This window comes from Triplophysa rosa, linkage group LG9, assembly GCF_024868665.1.
Source record: "Triplophysa rosa linkage group LG9, Trosa_1v2, whole genome shotgun sequence".
In the NCBI taxonomy this organism is placed as follows: Eukaryota; Metazoa; Chordata; class Actinopteri; order Cypriniformes; family Nemacheilidae; genus Triplophysa; species Triplophysa rosa.
In genome coordinates this window covers 18,755,971-18,776,533 of record NC_079898.1, presented here as the reverse complement: position 1 = coordinate 18,776,533, position 20,563 = coordinate 18,755,971, and the positions used below count along the sequence as shown (strand labels likewise).

The 20,563-nt window shown below is 39.2% G+C and overlaps 2 protein-coding genes across 2 annotated transcripts; both read left to right on the top strand.

Annotated features, from left to right (window-relative positions):
* The first annotated feature begins 242 nt into the window (after positions 1-242).
* six4a (SIX homeobox 4a) lies at positions 243-7,354 on the top strand. Its single transcript, XM_057342668.1, has 3 exons — positions 243-1,469; positions 3,676-4,313; positions 4,440-7,354. The coding sequence occupies exons 1-3, from the start codon at positions 697-699 to the stop codon at positions 4,946-4,948; spliced, it is 1,920 nt and encodes a 639-aa protein (XP_057198651.1). The 5' UTR covers positions 243-696; the 3' UTR covers positions 4,949-7,354.
* A 4,985-nt stretch (positions 7,355-12,339) lies between these two features.
* On the top strand, positions 12,340-14,673 carry six1a (SIX homeobox 1a). Its single transcript, XM_057342669.1, has 2 exons — positions 12,340-13,251; positions 14,034-14,673. Exons 1-2 carry the CDS (start codon positions 12,692-12,694, stop codon positions 14,323-14,325), a joined length of 852 nt encoding a protein of 283 aa, XP_057198652.1. The 5' UTR covers positions 12,340-12,691; the 3' UTR covers positions 14,326-14,673.
* The last annotated feature ends 5,890 nt before the right edge of the window (positions 14,674-20,563 follow it).

Genomic DNA, 20,563 nt, shown 5'->3' with positions numbered 1-20,563 from the left:
AAATATCGTTCCTATTCCTATCCCAATTTGAGCCAGCCAGGGCTCTTTGAAAAACAAGAATCATAAAGATTTATTTAATCATTTATATGAATTTTATATAGAATTTATTTATTTAAAAAATCCATTTGAATGCATATTATTATTATTATTTTAAAAAAAGATGTATTATAGGCCTATATATTAAGTATGCTGTACTGCAACAGCCATAATTTATGTTAACATTTACGTCATAAAGTGCACATACGCTACATTTTGTAAGGTCTTTACACAGCTACAGCTACAGGGCAGAAGAACAGCTGAAGGGTAGGGCTTGTCGTTTTCAATATTTTTTGTGTCGTTTGAAGTACCTCAATGAGCAGTCTAAATCTGTTGAGCTCAGAGTAAACATACAGCAGCTCACAAAAGACTCGAATGTGGGCTCACCTAGCGCAGGTGAGCCGCGGGAAAGCGTCACGCTTGAGTGACAGATGAATTTTAGCTGCGGTCGCCCCGCCCCCTCTGAATCTTCGCTTAGCCAATCGTGTGTCACCCCCAAACTCGGGCTAAGAAGTCACACACAGAGGAGCGAAAGGCGAAAGCTATCCACTTACAGAGACACCCGATATCACTCGCATGGCGCACGGGTAACCTGATCAGCTTTGGCAAAAGCGAGGCGGGGTAATAGACTAAAGGAATCTGGGGTGAAGAAAAAAAACAATGTCTGTTTCCTCTAGTGAAGTGACAGTGGCAGGCGACATCAAAAAGGAAAATGTGAAGTGCACGGAACCTCTCGGTCAGGAGCAAGTCAAACTCCTGACTCTAGACACTCCGGCTTCCACTGTGATGCTTTTGGGGCAGCAGCAGCCCACTCCATCGGAGCGCAAAATGCCCAGTATGGACTCTTTGACCGCGCACGGTTCACCCACAGCAGCTCCTACCTCTTTGGCTTTCTCACCGGAGCAGGTTGCTTGTGTTTGTGAGGCGCTTCAGCAAGGAGGCAACGTGGATCGGCTCTCCCGGTTTCTGTGGTCTCTGCCACAGAGCGACTTACTGCGCGGTAACGAGAGTATCCTCCGCGCCCAGGCGCTGGTGGCTTTCCATCAGGCGCGCTACCAGGAGCTTTACAGCATCTTGGAGAGCCACAGCTTCAACCCTTCGTGCCACTCTGCCCTGCAGGATTTATGGTACAAAGCCCGGTACACAGAGGCGGAGAAGGCCCGCGGTAGACCGCTGGGCGCAGTGGATAAATACCGCCTGCGACGGAAGTATCCCCTGCCCCGGACCATCTGGGATGGAGAGGAGACGGTGTACTGCTTCAAAGAGCGCTCCAGGAACGCGCTGAAGGACCTGTATAAGCAGAACCGGTACCCGTCCCCAGCCGAGAAGAGGAATCTGGCCAAGATCACGGGACTTTCCCTGACACAGGTCAGCAACTGGTTCAAAAACAGGAGGCAGAGAGACAGAAACCCCTCCGAGGCGCAGTGCAAGAGGTGAGCAAAGTTTTCAAGTTAACAGAACATTCATTTTGTTTGACGAAGATAAATGAATACATTAAGAATGAAATAATGTGTAACTTTTAAGATCATGTTTTACTCTCAGATCTTTTGAGGTAGACACATACTGGCTGCGTGACGCGGATATTTACAACCTGGCAGCTTCTTCGTCTGTCTGCTAGCACATTGGTTCTAAATAAATTTGATGACCATTTTAAACGTTTTTTTTTTTTTTTAGAAATTGTGCCCTTTCGATCATTATGCATTGCATATTTGTTTTTGCCTAATGACCTTACATTATACAAAAAACACTCTTAAATCTATTTTAAAAGCCAACTTTCAACGGATAAAATGTGTGTATAGATGTATCGCGTGAGTCACTACCTCCTATATATTTGTGTGTGTGATTATTTTGAGTGAGTGCTTGGGCTCCATTGACGCGTAAGGTTTGTCTCGCCATATAAATCACTCTGAACTATTTACATTTCTTTTAGCTTGAGGGAATAGGAAAACCTCCTCTTCAGCACTCTCTTTTAACACACACTTAAAAACACACACACACACTGGGCATACAGGATTTACTTTAATGCGTTTCTCTTTTGCGAACAAAGCTCAGGCACACCTGGCGGAGGTGACCTCCCTCAAACACACATACATATACAACTTTCCATTCACAGAAAGCTGATGTCACACATTGCTTTTTCTGAAGCTGATGTCACAACGTTGTTGTGTCGTGTCAGCTCCCACACATAATGACACTTTTCCACAAAAAACAACAACTAAATGATAACATTTTGCTGAGTCTTTATTAAGATGACATTGTTTAGACACACTGGAGTTGTAAAGTCCTGTCAGAGTCGCGCAGCTGCTCCAGTCATTCATGATGCGCGCTCTTTTCTCCCTCTCAACTACACGAATTTATGTTTGAACAGCTGAAGTTACTGTGAAATATCGTCACAGCTGATCCTCATCACTGGATGGAATGCGGACTGTACTGACTCTAAAATACCAGGTAAATGTAACCTCATGAGGTTACTTGTGACCCGTTCCCGTTTGGCTGAGGACACTTCGGAAATAAAGCTGACCATTTGTTAAATCACGCTGTGATTGCGAGTTTGTGTCTCCATAGGACTTATTGCGCCAAATGGTGTGTGCGTGCCTGGAAAGAGTCAGTAGTAAAGACAGGATTACTGTTGACACAAATTAAGCCTGTGATCTGGGGGGTCCCGCGGTGTTTAGTGGACACTCACCATTTGTCTCTGCGCACACCCGTCTCTATCTTAATACAGCTGCATCATCCTGAACGCACGTACATGAAAGGTTTTTTTAACGAGTCCTTTGTTAACCAAACTTTTCACATTTTATGAATAATTACAAATTGGGCATTACCCCCTTGGAACAAATGATGAAGAAAAAGGCTTGAAAACATGCTTTTAATTTTATGTAAATTTATGTTTTTTATTTAATTTTTGGTAACTGGTAAATCTGAATGGATTTGATGAGGATTAACGTTTAACAATGTGTTTATTTAAAAAACATACAATTCCAATGATTAATTATTAAGACAATATTATTTACTATAATACTAGAATAAAAGAAGTGATGCAAAATAAGAAAAAGAAATAAGAAATAAAGGGAAGGAATAGTTAACCTAAACATGAGAATTCTCTCATAATATTCTCATGTCATCCTGGATATGACTTTCTTTTCTGTATAAAATCATTTGTCACTTAACATAACTTAAAAATAAATCAGTTAATATGATGATGCTTCACCTTAAACAATATCATTAATGATGATGTAATCCAAACAACTTTTGTGACAAATGTTTTCTGAAACATTAGGTTTGTGTGAGAAAACTATATTTTGATAATATTTGTCGAAATTGAAACCAAAACAAACATATTCAAGCGCTTAATTGAAATATGGCTACACATTTAAAATGTTAATGTTTTCATTTAGTTTCAGACGACCTTTATAAAAGCTGGCAGTCACTTTTACTAACATTTTGGGACCTACAGTATATATGTATATAAAGTATTTAAAAACCTTTGTGTTGGCATGAGGGTGAGTAAATTAGGGGAATTTTGGGTGAACTATTCCTTTGAGTAAATTGTAAGTATGAGATTTCATGCGTTATGATGAACAAAAAAATAATGTTATAATGAATCAGTTAATAATAATCCATCTCTCTCTCTCTTAGTGAGTCAGATGGAAATCACAGTACAGAGGATGAGAGCAGTAAAGGTCAGGAGTCTTTGTCCCCGTGTCCGATGTCGACCTGTGCCGATGGGACCATGGGTAATGCATCAGTGCCTCTCTGCTCTGGAGCTCTGGAGGCCGGGGTCATCATCCAGCAGGTTGGAGACAGCAGGAACTCCATCTCCCCACCTGCCGTCATCTTTAACGAAGTCTCTGTGAACACACCCACCTCCATTTACCACAACGGCACCCCAGCCTTCCTGTCTTCCACAGGACATGTGCTCTTCAGTGGCATGAATGTTGGACTCCAGCCTCTGGCTTGCAGGTCTGCTGCAGGTGTGGAGATGAACAGTGCAGAGCAGGATAAAGGAGTAACATTGTCGTCAGGGGAGACAGATGCTGCTTCGGCATACCCCTCATTTCACTGCAGCATAAATGGGATGGAAGCAGAGGTGAAAGTGGAGAATGCGAGCCCGGACGTGTCAGCCCGGGATAGGGATGCATCGATTAGCTTGGCGTTTAGTGCTGCGGCATCTGATGGAGCTTTGCAGCTCGACGGTTACAGCATGGGGGTGGTTTCAGATAAGCTGGTACTTCCTCCTTTGCAACTTCCATCATCACCATCATCAATTACACAAGGTGAGTCAGCCTGATGTGACACTGTTAAGGAGGACATCGTTCCTTTGAGCTAAATCAGAGGGCCGCAGTCTGTTGTGTGTGTGTGTTATGAGAATTAAAGAGCTTTATTTTCTCTTTTGTCATCAGGTGATGGCACTCTCAGCCCTTCTGCTTCAACATCTCTGTGCCACCTCCAGGAGCACCATAGGCTGCGACTGACCTCCCTCGAACCCAGCCCAGCACTCTACGACCTGGCTGCCGCACACACACTGTCCGCTGTAAAGAAGGAACCGCTGGAGAGCGCTGACGGGTACATTTATCATCCCGTGCTTCACCTGGAGCAGACTGGTCACCTGGGATACACGAACACCTCTGACCCCACCCACAGTTCCCCCACCTCACTTAACACCACCGTGACAACGACCCAGCAAGAGTACACCACTCTCACAGTGAGCACACCCTTACTCGCCCAAACAGACATTACCGGTGAGTTCAGAGGTCATGTGACCTCGAGCCTAAATGGAGACTTCCTGTATGCGGGATCAGAGAGGGAGAAGGTCACAGGCGAGATGGTAGGAGCAATGGAGGAAGAAGGGGAAAAACAACTGACTAAATTAAAGACAGTTCATATAGAAGAAGAGATGAATGACCTATGAACTTGTTACTAGGAGGTAAAATGTTCTTTTACACAATTTTTGAACGTTGATCGAGTTTGATGGTTTCAGCCTATGAATGTTTTGTTTTTAATATAAGTATTAAATTATTTTGGTGAGCCAGTCGCCAGATTTAACCAGTTTGGTTTGGATGATCTATGCAAAGTCAAATTTGGAGGAAACATTTTTCCAAAGTGTTTCTTTTTCTTTTTCTCTCTACACAGAGGTAGCCTTTTAAGATCTACTCTAGTTGTGTACAATACTCCATATGCATTTCTTCATATCTCTCCATGCTCTAGATTTTTTTTAAAGTGTTAACGTGAATTTTGGAACTACAGATACTAAATGTAGCATCAAAGTCAGAGAGATGTCATTTTCTTTCTGTCTCTTCCTCTCTCTCTCGCTCTCACTGTGGGGAGTGTGGACATATGTGTATTTTATGGGTGTCACCTGCTAGTTTCTGCCAAGAAGAGTTGAGTTTAGCAGACAGGTGGGCGTCTGGTCATGTGAAATCCATGTTCTACAGCTCTGCAGTGTCATCTGACCGTTAAAGGTCACATTCTCACACAAACACTCACGCACAAACAGATTTTTTTACGCAGACTGTAACATTTAATTATGCACAATAGGAAGCCGTTACAGAAACACAATACACAAATCAGTACTAATACAATTACATTATTTTAAATAAAATTTTAGGTTATTTGATGTACACAGGTCAGAGACATGCATTATACAACAGTTTAGTTAGTTCTGGTTTTCAAATATGATCGAAAGACATTTCCAGTAGGGCTGACATATAACCAGAGAACCGACTGTTATGTATCGCTCCACCACAGTAACTGTGGTGATAAACTCACCATCTGGTTTTTACAGTGAACCAGCAATTCACACGAGCAAAAAACTGCTAACAAATGAAATGTCAATTTAAAGCAATAGTAGCAATAAAGACAATCAAGTTATTCGTTTATATTTTAAACCCCAAAATATATATGGCAGTTGTAAATGGGGGAAAATATTTATACAAGAGTGTTTGTGTGTGCATATGTGAGTTTTAAGGTTGTTATGTGTGCAACCTTAAATGCACTCTTTTTTGCTGGAGTGATATTTGCAGTATTTAACTCCATGACAACATCTATGCAGCCACAGAGACAGCAATGCTGTCTGGCATCATAAACTGCAAACATGTCTTTAAATTAAAAGGATGTGTGAAATTAACTAATGTAGAGTTGTACATGATCAAAAACACTAAACGGCCTCGTGTGACTATTATTTTAGCATGAACAAAATGTGTAAAGTTGAAAAAAACATGTATTTTTCTAAAAAAAAAAGCACAAAAGTGTGTGATTAAATATTTATATTTAATACATGTAGCCTCACCTGAGTCACTTTATTCATGACTGTGAGAAACTCTTAAAAGTGTGCTTGGTTTTCACTTTATTTTGTTTGTGTTCTACTCTTATGTCTATAAGGGATGTTAAATATTCCAGTGGACAGGAAACACGCAAATATAAAGATTTTAGTAGTCAGGGAGGGGAAGAGAGGGGAGACCTGATACAGAAAGGCCAGACCGGGTGCTGGAAAATCAATGGTGATCGTTTGCACATGCCTGGTGGTCTGGAGCTTGTTAGCAAGCTGCTCTTGTCTCAGACTCCTAAATTCAAATAAACAGGAGGGCGATTTCTGGAGGCCCTGTCGTCTCCTGTTAGGGGGTCCAGAAAGAGGCAGAGAAACAGACAGGCAGAGAAATTCTTTCTGATTTGTAAATGTGTACAGACAGGCCTTGCGTGTCTTTCAAACACATCAAAACAGTTTGATGCCACAAAACCACTGCCTAGCCAGCCACATAATTGTTGATGCCAGACTGTCTAGCTGATTGTTAAACATCATGAGCTTTTGGCATATTGAAGGAACAGAAGACTCTGTAGAGCATATTCCAGCATTTTAGTTATAAGGAGAGAGGCATGTACTATAAAAGAACAGAGAAAGAGATAATTGGAGCAGATTGTGTGATTGAAACAGGAGCATTGTCACCTGTTCCCAAACAGCCCAGGTGACCCTGTTGCCATGGGAGATGGCCAGGTATCAGGTAACCAGCTCGAACAATGAATCCGGTGATGAATGATGAAGCGAGAGACGTGCTTGTACCTCCTGTTTTTCTGTGAGTTGATCTGAGCCTGCAAAATCCTGTCCACATCACTTTTTTTACAACATGCAAAGAAAAAGTTTGTGATTGAAACCGCACTTAAATGTCACACATACCTCACACTGTGCAAGAACTGGGACGCAAAGAGAACCTATAATAAAAAAATATGAAGCCCTCAAACTGAGCCTTATTAAAAACGATGACCTCTCACCTCTGAGGGTTTTCAAAGGAAGGGGGGGTTTAACCCTGAATAGCAAACAGAGCTGGATTTGTAACCTGAACCCCACCCCACACCCCCACTAATGAGAGGTGAAAGGGCACACGCAGCTCCGTGCCTCGGTTCCTCAGCTGTGCTTCATACCTGTGAGAGAGAAATTTACTGGTGAGGTACTGACGGTAAATAACCAGCTTTGTGTAAGTGTGCATGTGTAAATGTACATTGCCAGATATGTGTGCTGACAGGAAAATGCACATACCTGTGTATCTGGATTTTGAATCATATTTCTTTAATGGTCTATACTAGTATAGCTTACTTTGTAGAGTACAAAGCAGAGATTCAAGTAGAATCATAAGCCTCCTTATGATTTTTTGACATCACACTCACTTTGCCTTTGGGATATGAGGCTGTCATTCTGTCATTTATCTTTACTGCACTTTGACCTCTCCAGCCTTACACAATTTCTGCGGTATGCCTGCTGAGAGAGAGAGAGAGCGAGAGAGAGGTACAGAAGCAGTTACAAGTTAGAAGTATTTTTCTTGAAGCACGTAAACAGAAATAAACCGCTTTTGTCTAATTTAGACTATTATTTGTTTTGTTGCAGGTGGATTTGTCTTAAATGTTTTTAAGAAATACACAAAATAAACACTGGTCTGTAAATAGCTTAATATAAACGTGTAGTGTATGGTATGTTCTCATTTAGAATTTCAATAAAGCAAAAACACACGCACACACCCACACACGGCCCAGGGTAATCCATGCCCCCTAATGAAATTGGACCACAGAGAACGAAAGACCTACAGCAACTGTTCTTTTAGTTACTTTCAACAGGCCACACACACACTCCATTTTTTCAGAATGTAAGATATTATCCTTTTTTTATTTTTTATTAATTTAACGGCTCATTCTCTTTCTACTCTTCTATAATTGGACCCGGTTTCACAGACAGGGCTTAGTTTAAACCTTAGTTAAATTAGTAGGCTATAAGCAGATGATATAAAAATGCCTTAGTCAAAACATTACTGTGTGCATCTTGAGACAAAGCAATGACACTGGTATATTTTAAAAGAGTAGTTCACCTTCAAAATGAAAATTCTGTCATCATTTACTCACCAAATTGTTATTTCAAACCTTTGTCATTTTCTTGTTTCTGCAAAACACAAAGGACGACATTTAAAAAAAATGTTGGTAACCAAAAGCCGTTGGTCCCCATTGACTTTTATTGTACACAATACCAATGCAAGTCAATGGGGTTTTCTGTTCAACATTTTCCAAAATATCTTCTTTTATGTTCTGCAGAAGAAAGAAAGTTATACAGGTTTGAAATGACAAGAGGGTGTGTTAATAATGACAACATTTTCACTTTTTCATTTTGAACTATTCCTTTAAGATATGTCAGTGCAAGTTATTTTTAGTTAAAGGCGCAGTTCTTGAAAATCAGCGGCCACTAGCTTTGTATTATAGTTTTGCAACGAATCTCCGAGTCATTTGCCCACCCCTCCCTTTCGAATTACGACGGAGGCCGCAACAGTAAAAAAAGATGTCGTCTACAGAGACAGCGGATAGCAGTGATACAAGCAGGTAAGGCAATATATTAACGTAATTAATCATTTAACATGTATTCTATTGCGAAAGTTACTGTTACAATACAATATATTTCTTGCGTGCTATCTAGTACACGCTGAGAGTAGTGAAGTAACTAAAGTTAGCTAATCATAAATAGCAACGCTGTTCAAAGCGTTTGATCTGACAGCGACATAGGCAGTTAGGTGTAAGTTAGTAGACGTTTGTCTCCCCCTTTGTAAAGTCAGGAACAACCGGAGTACGTACCGCAGGGACGGAAAAACATTATTATTCGGAGGTTATATGGCCATTGGTATAAAATGCTAACGTTACCGTTTCAACAAAACAGTTGTTTGGTAAACATTGAAAAAGTGGAAACATTGAAAATGTTGAATTATCTTACCAGTCTAGCAGAAAACAGGCAACTTCGGCGTCGCCTTGAAAACATTTGTCTTTCAACAGTGCCTTCCATCTGGTAATAGATACACCGATGTTTATCCTGGATTTCTGCCGCCGTTTGTCTCTAATTCGTCTGGCAGCATCACGTTTGCGCTTCTTTGACGACGGAGATTCACGCTCTGTCGGCGCTTGTGCACAATACGCATGGTCCTCCATTTTATCAAAACTTCTAAGACAGAACAATCAATTGCTTCAGCTAGACGACGACTACTCCTCCTCCTCTCCGTACTACGACTTACTACTTTGTGCGTCTCCAACTCAGTGATGACGCAAGCTGTGTCTAAAAACACACACGAAGACCAACATATACGAAACGCGCTCTGTAGAGCTGTTTGTCCGTTAGAGCTTACTGTACAAAACATGGCTGCGCAACATAACAAATTCCATGTAGATAGGCCCACTCCCTATATGTAGATACAACTGGTTTATTCTAAGGTAATAAAAACATAACTTTTCATTGCGTAAGGTTTTTATACACATCTAAAGACACAGTTTTGTATGTTATATTGCATTTCTGTTAATAGATCATACAAAACATCCCGCACTGTACCTTTAAGACAACTCACACTTGCACTTTAGTCTGGGACTAGACTTAAGCCTTGTTTTTGAAACCGGGCATCAGTGTTGCCAGCTTCTGAGTTGAAACCTTAAAAAGCCCACATTTGCATTGCCTTACATCAGAAAAAGAGTGAAATGCAAAAATAAAGTACAGAAATTAAAAAAGTCAGAAGGGCGTGTCATGCAAAAATAACATTTGTGGCAATCTCGAGGACTGGCGCCCTTTTCCTGGGGCCAGTTGCATAAACTACTTAGTCTAGTCTTACAAGTTACTCATCTAATTATTTTTATTCAAGACTGGTCATTACTTCTTAAAGTCAGTTATATAAAAATGTATATCGGTCTAATTGAAATCTGAAAAGTAAGACTGATTGGTCCTAAATTATTGCTAGTCAGTGACTAACTACAATCCCTGCTGGTACTGAGGTCCGAACCGACAACGTTTGGGTCACAAATCCGAGTCTCTAACCATTAGGCCAAGACTAACCCATGGTCTACTTTTAAAAGTATTTTTTATTAAACAATAGCCAAATATATTTCATTTCTGTTTCTTATGTCTCAATAATAGGTGTATAACATAAAATAATAGCTTCTTACAAGGTAGGGCCCAATCAGAGCGACCAAATTCTCTTTACAATCTTGAATGCTGCGTATCTTTCCTAAATTCATATATGTATTGAACGATATTAAAATTCGGTTTAAAGCTCCAATATCATGTATGTATGTATGGCAAACTGTCATAGGCCTATTTGAGTATAGCCTGCTTGAGTATTTTTGTTGTTATTTCACCAACGGCTGCAACTACGACTAATTAGCGGTGGATTCTCCTCTGCTCAGGCTTTAATTTACACCATACCGAAAACTCATAAACACACATTCAAAGGCGAAAAAACAGTTTACACCTTCACGGTGGTGGCACACGGGCTACTGAACATAAACCATGATGACGTTTGTGTGTTCTCATCACAGTGGGATTATTGGTGACGTTGGGGCAAGTATGCGCGCCCTTCTCTCCTTCCATGAGACATCTTGAAATGATCATGATCTGAGAGCGGGCATGTCGCTGTGACTGGGGGGCTGGTACAGGATCTGATGGAGGATGGAGGGGTGCATTGACATACTACCGTAACCTGAGCAGCCCCTGTTGACGTCTCGGGACAGAAGAGAAAGGCTTCTGCAAAATGCGCAAAATATGGGCTGGAGATTTTTTACAATAAAAGTCTGAACTAATTGGTTAGAAATAGACCTGAAATAACGTAGCCTACACTTACGTTAAGTGTAGCCTAAAAAAGCTATTGTAAATATAATGTTAGCATTTCAAAATCAAATCGGTGAGTGAAATATGAGTAAAACAAGCAACGCATTTTTTACATTTATGTCGATGTTGATATTTAAACAGTTATTTTAACCCTGTCTAATAAACAGCATTGACATAAAACCAGCCAATAGAAATGCCCTCAGATTATATTAATTCTGATAGAACATTCTGTTCGAATATTTAAATTCTAATAAATTTGTGTAACGCTTGCATGTAATGCTGAGTATGTCTGTTCAATGACATTAATAAACCATTAAGAGAAAGGGAGGGGGCACACAAACGCTCCCTGTTTAACTAAACATGATGATTGTTTTTACAGGTGTTCAGGGACCAATGAAAGATTACACTGATAATAATTAGCATTTTGATATTTTCAGTCCTTAATCCCCACACTGTCCTAGAACTTTATAGTAATAAATTAGGGGAATATTTTTCCACAAAGTAAAATAACCTCAGGCAGGTCCAGCTGGATGTCCTGGTGTAGTGTTACAGATATCTTGAGAGATAAAGAGCTGCGACCGGGAGAGAGCTCAAGTTATTCGCTAATGGATCGGTTTAGTGTTTCAGACAAACCACAAGGTTTCACACAGATCAACCTTTTACGAAGTTAAAAACTAGATGGGTATAAAATATACTATTTATCTAAAAAAAATCTGTCTGTCTATCTATCTATCTATCTATCTATCTATCTATCTATCTATCTATCTATCTATCTATCTATCTATCTATCTATCTATCTGTGTGTGTGTATGACGAAACAGGTTGTCCTTCAAAGATCTCATCATATTCAAATTTTGCAGTTTAGAAGATAAACTGTTTGTTATTAAAAAGTCAATACAATTTAAAAAAATCATTTTGAAATGTAAATATAAATATAATACTGTGGAATAATATGGAACAGCTATATTATATTAAATATAGTGTCATTCAACTGAAATCAAACGACGTGTTAAAACTGTTTAGAAAATATTTGAGGCCATTTAGATTCCACATGCAAGGTTGCGGAGGTGCACGTGTAGGCTTCTGTGGTAATTTAATAATTTATTAGGGGCCTATCAGCAACAGTGTGAGTATGTGCGCGCGCGCCCGTGCGTGTCTGTTTTCAGGGTCTCCAGTTTCAGGCCTTGACGTCCGCCCTCCGGGGAGGAAACGGAACGGATCTGTAGATGCAGTTCTGCTCTGCTGGCCGGTTCCTGAACAGACCGGGGCTAGTTAATCACGGAATGACGCTGTGCTGGGTTCCTCTGTCATATATCTACACGGACAATCCACGACCGAAGCTCACGTGTAGCTCTTGGGAGAGTGACAGTAGAGCTAAAAATCCAGACAACAGACGGTTACCAATATTTGAACTTCATTAACAGATCCTGGATATTGATCCCGGTAAAGGGGAGATTTGAAAGTGACACGGGACGTTTTGTGCTGGGGCACGCGCACTGAGCCTTGGATTAGGGGAAATTACGTGGTGGATCGGATCGGGGCATCATGTCAATCTTGCCCTCCTTTGGCTTTACGCAGGAGCAGGTCGCATGCGTCTGCGAGGTGCTGCAGCAGGGTGGGAATCTGGAGAGGCTCGGACGTTTCCTCTGGTCCCTGCCAGCCTGCGACCACCTCCACAAGAACGAATCCGTACTTAAAGCGAAGGCCGTGGTGGCCTTCCACCGGGGAAACTTCCGTGATCTCTACAAGATCCTCGAAAGCCACCAGTTCTCCGCACATAACCATCCTAAACTTCAGCAGCTGTGGCTTAAGGCGCACTATGTGGAGGCGGAAAAGTTGCGAGGCCGCCCGCTCGGAGCTGTGGGAAAATACCGTGTGCGCAGGAAATTTCCTTTGCCGCGTACGATCTGGGACGGTGAGGAGACCAGTTACTGCTTCAAAGAGAAGTCTCGGGGCGTGCTGCGTGAATGGTATACTCACAATCCCTATCCATCTCCACGGGAGAAGAGGGAGCTTTCGGATGCAACGGGATTGACCACCACACAAGTCAGCAACTGGTTTAAAAACAGGAGGCAGAGAGACCGAGCAGCCGAGGCGAAAGAAAGGTGAGATCCAGTTAAAAATCTCGCTGTCAAACTTATATTTGTGACAGTTTTTTTAAAGTGCTTAAAAGTAAAACCAATTCTTTATAGAAGACAGTCTTAGAGACAAAAAATATATTCGCAATATTTAAAGATTTGATAAAAAAATATCCCCTCATAGTTTGGCTAAATGCACGAATCTAATAAACGTTAATGTTATACGGTATTTACAAATGTGTATTTTTATTTCTTAATATATTTTATTTATTTATTTTATTATAAATTAATCGTTAGTGTAATTTTGCATTTCTATTTTTGCAGTAACGAACGAAACTGAAAACAATTATTTTGGACAGATTGTTACAGTGACACGATTTTTAGGATTTAGGCCTACATTAGTGTCATTTAGTAACAGATTCTGAGTGTGTGATTTTATTTTCCGTCATATTGACATATACATAAAAAAATTAAACTCGTCCTTACAAAACAGGAGAGTGTGATACAGTGGAAAAAATAGAATCCACACAAATATTATAACATTATCTTGCCACGCACACGGTTTCTCAGAAAAGAGAAAAGAAGGTTCACGGGTTGTTATTTTTATTCTCTCTAAATTTTTAGAGGGTGAGATTTTTAACGGTGTACGCACTGTCACTTTTTCTGTCAGCTAATGAAATCATTTTAAGTTTTTTTATATTATAGCCTTAGCCTATCATAACATCATGACAAAGTTAATCACTTTGCTATTTTAAATAGCCTAACTGTATGAATATGAAATTGTAAAATATGTTATATTCACCCAACAGAGAAAACAGTGAGAACAACGGCATTGGCGGTAATAAGAACCAGCGTTCCCCGCTCGACGGAGTAAAGTCGCTCATGTCCAGCTCGGAGGATGAGTTTTCTCCGCCGCAGAGCCCCGAGCATAACCCCGTGCTTGTGCTGCAGGGGAACATGAGCAATACTGGGGCTAATCCATACCCAATGCCCGGCCTCGGAGCACAGCATCCGATACACAATATGCAAGGACATCCGCACCAGATCCAGGATTCGCTATTGGGATCTCTGACATCCAGCCTTGTGGATTTAGGATCCTAGGATGTCTCATTCACATTTTGAACGACAAGACTGGAAAAGTAAAAAACACAAATAACCCATATTTACTGCATTATTCCATATCATATTCATGACGCAGAGGACGTTTGCTGAATCGAATTTAGCACGGCGGGGAAAATTAAAAGAGCTTCTTTTGGGAAAAAAAAGAGTTTACTGGACAAGTAAAGGTGTGAAACCAACAAGGCCATCATTTAAACATATTCAGAGTATTGCTGGATACTGGATAAAAATGAATAATTTATATTGTGCTACGCAAAGATTAATTTATAGATGTTTTTTTCTGTTTGGGAAAGCACGAATGAGAACCTCAAGAATGAGGTTTAATAAAAATGGCTTCCAATATCAGTTTTGTTTTGTTCAGTGTTACAAATTGTTGATAGGCCTAAGTATTTTTAAATCAGGTTACAATACACTAAAACAGTGAAAATTTCTGTGACTTGAAATTCTATTAAAAAAAATTCGTAAAAGTAAATAAAGCAAAATGGAAGATAAAAATATGTCAATCCGCGTGACACGTCAGAAGAGGGCATGTCATGAGCGCGTGAAAAATGAGAACGTTTAAAACGTCAACAAGAAAAATTGGCCGCCAAAGAGACGACCAAGAGGCGCCAGACTACAAGAAAAGTATATCTTTTGTTCAATGTAAAAAGTCAACAAACACACTTAATCACTCTTCTTGTAGCTTTTTGATAAAAAACCTCTTCCAGTATATCCCAAGACTGTCAATAAATTGTATAGTTCTGGGCCACCACAAGTTAAAACATGTGCCCCAGACGGTCCTCTCAAACCCAATTCAAAATACTTTTTCCAAACTGTTTTTACTCGTGTCAGCTGAACACAAGCAATTGTGAACTTTTTTTTAAATGTTATGTTTTTTTAATGAAGACTAAAACAGACCAAGCATAAGAAACTAAACCGGATGATTTGATGAACGGTTGTACTTCCAGATTATTTAAACAAAATGAAATTCGACCACGTAGGGAAATATATCCAAATTTCCATATTCTCCGCCCTACCACAACTCGTTCTGTCTCACTTACCTCGATCGCCTTGTCACCGAAACTGGTTGTGAAGAGAGAGCGCAGAAGGTTTCCGGGCACTAATGAGAACCATTCTCCGGGTGTAGAAGGGCTTGATTGCAGGAATGAAGCGGACACCCTTCCACATCCATCCTAAGGGTGGTGCACACCAGGAATTTCCTTTCAGTCAGTCTGTATGAAAATGTTTGGCATTTCATTAAATATTTATGAAGGAATATAGGCTATAGACCAAAATAAAGAACATAGGTTACACCTTTATTCAACAAAATCTTTATTTAAACGTTTAAGCAAAGAAACCGAGAAATCCAAATAGCCTAACAAAAGTTTATCAGGAAAACGCCAAACGGCCTATTTTTTTAAACGTTCTTTGTCTGACCAGTTCCCGGGATTTCAAACGGGTGTTAAATGAGATACTTTTCTGATTTTTGAAAACCTTAGTCCTGCCGCTAAAGTCAATTAACGAAAATGTCCTTAACGCGCAAATTCTAACGCCTTATTGTGCACAACATATGGGTCAAGTGGGGTAACCCTTATCTCCATGCAAACTTACAACCCGACTCAGAAATCATGAAATTCTGTCATCATTTACTCACCCTCAATGTGTTTCAAACCTGTACAAATTTCTTTGTTCTGCTTGAAAAAAAAAAGATATTTGGAAGAATGTTAGAAATGTTCTGTTCTGTGACATCATTCAGTCACTACCATAGTAGAAAAAAATATTGCATGTGTTTTGTTCTGTTGAACACAAAATTAGATATTTTGAAGAATTTTGGAAAACAAACAGTTCTGGGGCACCTTTGACTATCATTTAATTGTTCCTACTATTATAGTCAGTGATGTTCCAGAACTGAAAATCACTAACATTGTTCCAAATATCTTTCTTTGTGTTCATCAGAACAAGGTTATTTATAAAGGTGTGAAATTACATGAAGGTGAGTAAATTATGACAGAATTTATATTTTTGGGTGAACTACCTTTAAAATCCATCGTTATGGCTATTGCTCCCACTCCCAGTGTTTTATTCAAAAAGAAAATGTACTTTTTTGAAATACTGAAATACTTTGCTGGTTTGGCAAATCAGTATGTGACAGTAGCGTGGGCTGCTCATTCAGTTTTTTTAAAGAGCTTTTAAAGGAACTATCATGAGAGCCAGAAGAGGGGGATTCTATTACCAATACAACATGACCTGACAATATACTTCAACTGTCCACCCCCGACAAAGACTAACATGTGTTTGTGGTAAAGGGATATGGGTGATAGATTACTTTCGAAATGAGTTTTATGAAATTATAGCAGATATCCGCCCCATAAAGAACACAACTAAGAAATAAGCAAATTGGAAGAGCTAATGTGTAGAAACATATGTCTGCATTATTGCTCTGAATGTAAAATTGCATGGAAGTATAAAGCCAAAATTTCCCCCCCTGGAGAAGGAAAGAGAAAACAGGATAAAACTCTAGATGGCTCCATTAAAGAAAAAACTCAGGAAATGAAAACAGAAATAGGATAGCTTTCTGTTTTTCTTTGGGAGTCATTCTCATGTGGGGTATAATTATGACAATGAGGTCAGTGTGATATAGCCTAAAACATTGGACACACTCTATACAATAGACACACACCCTCATTTCATAGTCTTATCTATTGCATGGCATTGAATAAGAAGTTCTGTCTAAATCAAAACATTCTAGATTCACAGTGACTATGGAATTGTGGTAAATTTTAGATATCAGCAGGAGAACCACACAGACTACAGATTTACAAACGGTATCCCAGCAGGCATTGTACCCTCTTTTATTTTTCTTCTCTCTTTTACCTTTTTATACCACTAACAATAATATGTGGTAAATAATGACCAACTAAGTTCATGTAACCAAGTACAATGCATCTACACTTAAACAACAATTAAAGACTGCGTTGTTCTCCTTGTAAAGGAAAGTATGAACATTTAAATAACACATCGTTGTGGGTTTAAAACAACTGTTTTCTTTGTAATCATGATACCCATCATCTCATTATTATTTAGGTGGTAGGATCAGCAGTACACCCTTGCAAATTCCTCCCTCTCGTGGTAATATGAGGTATCACAATAATGATATTCTAATGCCTGACGTTCTAAAAACTGCGGATGGCCAAAACAAAGCTATCTAAGAATTCCATTAATTTAAATGTGTGTTAAGAATAAAACATTTAAATTATACGTTTAAAAATATATTCTTCAATAATTCAATAATGTCCAATAATATTATTGAAAAAATGGGGCGTAGATTTACTCATTAAACTACAAAAGCAGGTTTCAGGCAGGTCAAATTAAACTAAATGTATTTGTCATGTAAGAAGATGGAATTACAACCGGTGTCTGAATCCAAATCTGAATTCAAAATCCTTACTGCGAATCAGCTATGATCAGACTTTTACACAACAACTCAGAAAAACAAGAGTATCAAAAAGTGGTGTAAAACATTTAACGCTGTATTAACGCTGTACTTACAACACGCAAAAGATTAGGAACACAAGAGAGTGAAACAATTTACCCGGAAGTGACTCATTGATAAAAATTTGCAAGGTAATTGTCTCCCTCTAGCGACTGCGAGAGGGATTGCATCATAATAATGCTTGAAATAAAAACACCGTCCACAAATCTCGACATAATAGCTGTTATACAACCAGGAGCCGTTTCATTTGCGTATTGAGTCCTGAACTGAGTTGAAATCTGAAATGAGGCAGAATACCTGATTGTCTGAGTGTGGCAACATGCCCAAATTTAACTGAAACGTGTCAAGAGTTAAACTGGTAATCCAAAGGAGGTTCAAATCCCAGAAGGGGCTATAGAGTTGCCACTATTGTGTTCTTTTACCTAAATAGGAAAGACTCGTTACTCCATGTTGCTTCACAAGGATTGTACCAGACTTGCTTAAATGAAGAGTAATGGATGGAGATTATTGAGAAGCTGTCAAGCTTCAAATCGCGCACAATTGCTTGCTGCCTATCGCTTTTCAATAACTTTAATAATTCCTCTCCTACCAGTTCTCGATCTCTCTCGACTGCTGTAATTTTTCTGACTGCAAGTGACGACAACCACTTGTCAAAACAAATGTCGTTTTTTTTAATAACAGAGTCTCGACAATTGACACTGGATTTAAATACAGATTAGTTTCTTTGCTGAGGTTATTTTTATGCACATGATCGTGCCAACGTCTGCAAGATCAAAGCGGAAACAGACAGCAAGACATTTATTCTACAGTGTAATGTTTAAGTGAAAATGTTCAGTTGTTTAAGCACCTGGTCAGACATTTAAAATGACTTTCACGGCTGTTACCTAATGTTGTCAAATGCACATTAAGAATTACTTTTGACTCTGATAAAAGCAAAATATGTTACCACATGAAGCGCATGTTGCACAAACCTATTTAGAGTGTGCATTTCTGCAGCACAGCCAGTAAGGGCTCCAGTTTTTATTTGTGAACCTCAAAATTGTGTTCTGCAATTAAATAACAATCTCTTTAGTTGTCTTTAAGGTTTTGATTAACTGCGAATTGATTCGCTATCTATTATTAAGGAAATTAATTAACTGTGCTGTGTTCTGTAGCTGTCCAGGGTGCTGAATATTGGCTGAATGTAAATTTACATCCCGATGTTTCAAACAACGTCGTACAGACTACTGTATAAAATTGAAAAATTCTACTTACAATTTAGTCTGTTTGTATACCCTTATGGTGTAAAGACCTGTTAAACTCCAGAGTCCTACTTAAAGTAATGCTTAGACCTAACTCCTCTGCACTTCACACAATCACAAATCACACACTTTTTAAACCATTGAAAATGAACTATGAAACTTTACACTTTTTTGTTTTAATGTATTTGTGAACGCATTGTTGTACTTCTCAAAATCTGCAATGTGTAAATTGTTTTAAATAAAAGTGCTTATTAAATATAAATTGCAGATGTTCGGAAACAAACATGGGAGGATCAAACAAATATAAATTTTCAATTAAGTAGTACTCAGACGTATGATGTTTCGTTGTGTGGTATGTTTTTTCATAAAGAGGATGAGCGGAGTATCTGTTCAGTGTAAAACTATGATCTGTGGTTCGTGCCACGCCATATTTGACCACCAGAGGTCGCAAACAAAGAAACATGGACAGTATTCGATAATCCGGTGGGAACCATGAATAAATAAATAAATAAATAAACAAGCGCAAAATGCAAAGGCATCCTAGACTCATTCAAAACGTATATTAAAAACATTTAAAATTGTTTCGTATACAGTTTAGATACCGTGTTTGCTTGTAGAAATGGCATTTTAGACCACAAAAAACAAAATACATAATTGACAAAGCGTGCTACTTTCTTAATACATATATGTAAACAAACTAACAGATTCAAGTAAACATTGGGTAATATTTGTTGCTGTAGCCCAACTGGGAGGCATAGTTAACGTAAAGGCTTATTAACCATACCATATTATTAAACCATACTCAACCACAACTTGAAAATTACTTGATAATTACACCACTCTTTTAAATTTGAAGACAGCCCAGATTTTTTATTTTATTTTTAGTGTATAATAAAAGTCGTTTTTTCTTAAATAACGTTTCCTTTGTTGTAAAGAATCTTGCGCTATTACGCACTTTGATTTACACATTTTAATATTGTTTCATTTTTATAATGACCATACTTTTAAACAGCAAACTGCTGAAATAAATGACGAAGAAAGTTACAAACTAATTAAAAGAAATTGAGATTTCTGTACCTCTGGCAACCCCAGCACAGAGTTTTCAAGCTGAGGCTTTGAGGAGGAGAAGGCGGGTGCTTCTTTGTTAGCTCGGCGCTCTCCAGCTCGTCATTAGCGCTGATTACCGTTGACCAGTTTGACAACCTTATTGACTGCTAAAAAGACTTTTCATCGTCCCACCCTGCACTCCCCAGAGCTCAAAAGAAACGGAAATTTTCCACCATTCTGTATCCAGTGTGTAAATAAAGCTGTACTCCTCTCCCCTCCCTTACTTAGGCTCCCCCTTTTCTCCTTTTTCTTGCTAGGAACACTTAGTTTGGCCCCACTGTTGTTTAGATTGAAAGAAGATTGAAAATACAGCTTGTGCTTTTTATAGGGAACGTCAATGAAAGGCGTGGGTTAAACCCAGGTGCACACCGTGAACTCTTCAGGCAGTTGGGAAACAGAC

Excerpts from the sequence above, each read along its gene's own strand:
- six4a (XM_057342668.1), top strand. The coding sequence starts at position 697 with ATGTCTGTTTCCTCTAGTGAAGTGACAGTGGCAGGCGACATCAAAAAG. Across the intron at positions 1,470-3,675 it reads TCCGAGGCGCAGTGCAAGAG|TGAGTCAGATGGAAATCACA; the intron begins GTGAGCAAAGTT and ends TCTCTCTCTTAG. Across the intron at positions 4,314-4,439 it reads ACCATCATCAATTACACAAG|GTGATGGCACTCTCAGCCCT; the intron begins GTGAGTCAGCCT and ends TTTTGTCATCAG.
- six1a (XM_057342669.1), top strand. The coding sequence starts at position 12,692 with ATGTCAATCTTGCCCTCCTTTGGCTTTACGCAGGAGCAGGTCGCATGC. Across the intron at positions 13,252-14,033 it reads GCAGCCGAGGCGAAAGAAAG|AGAAAACAGTGAGAACAACG; the intron begins GTGAGATCCAGT and ends TTCACCCAACAG.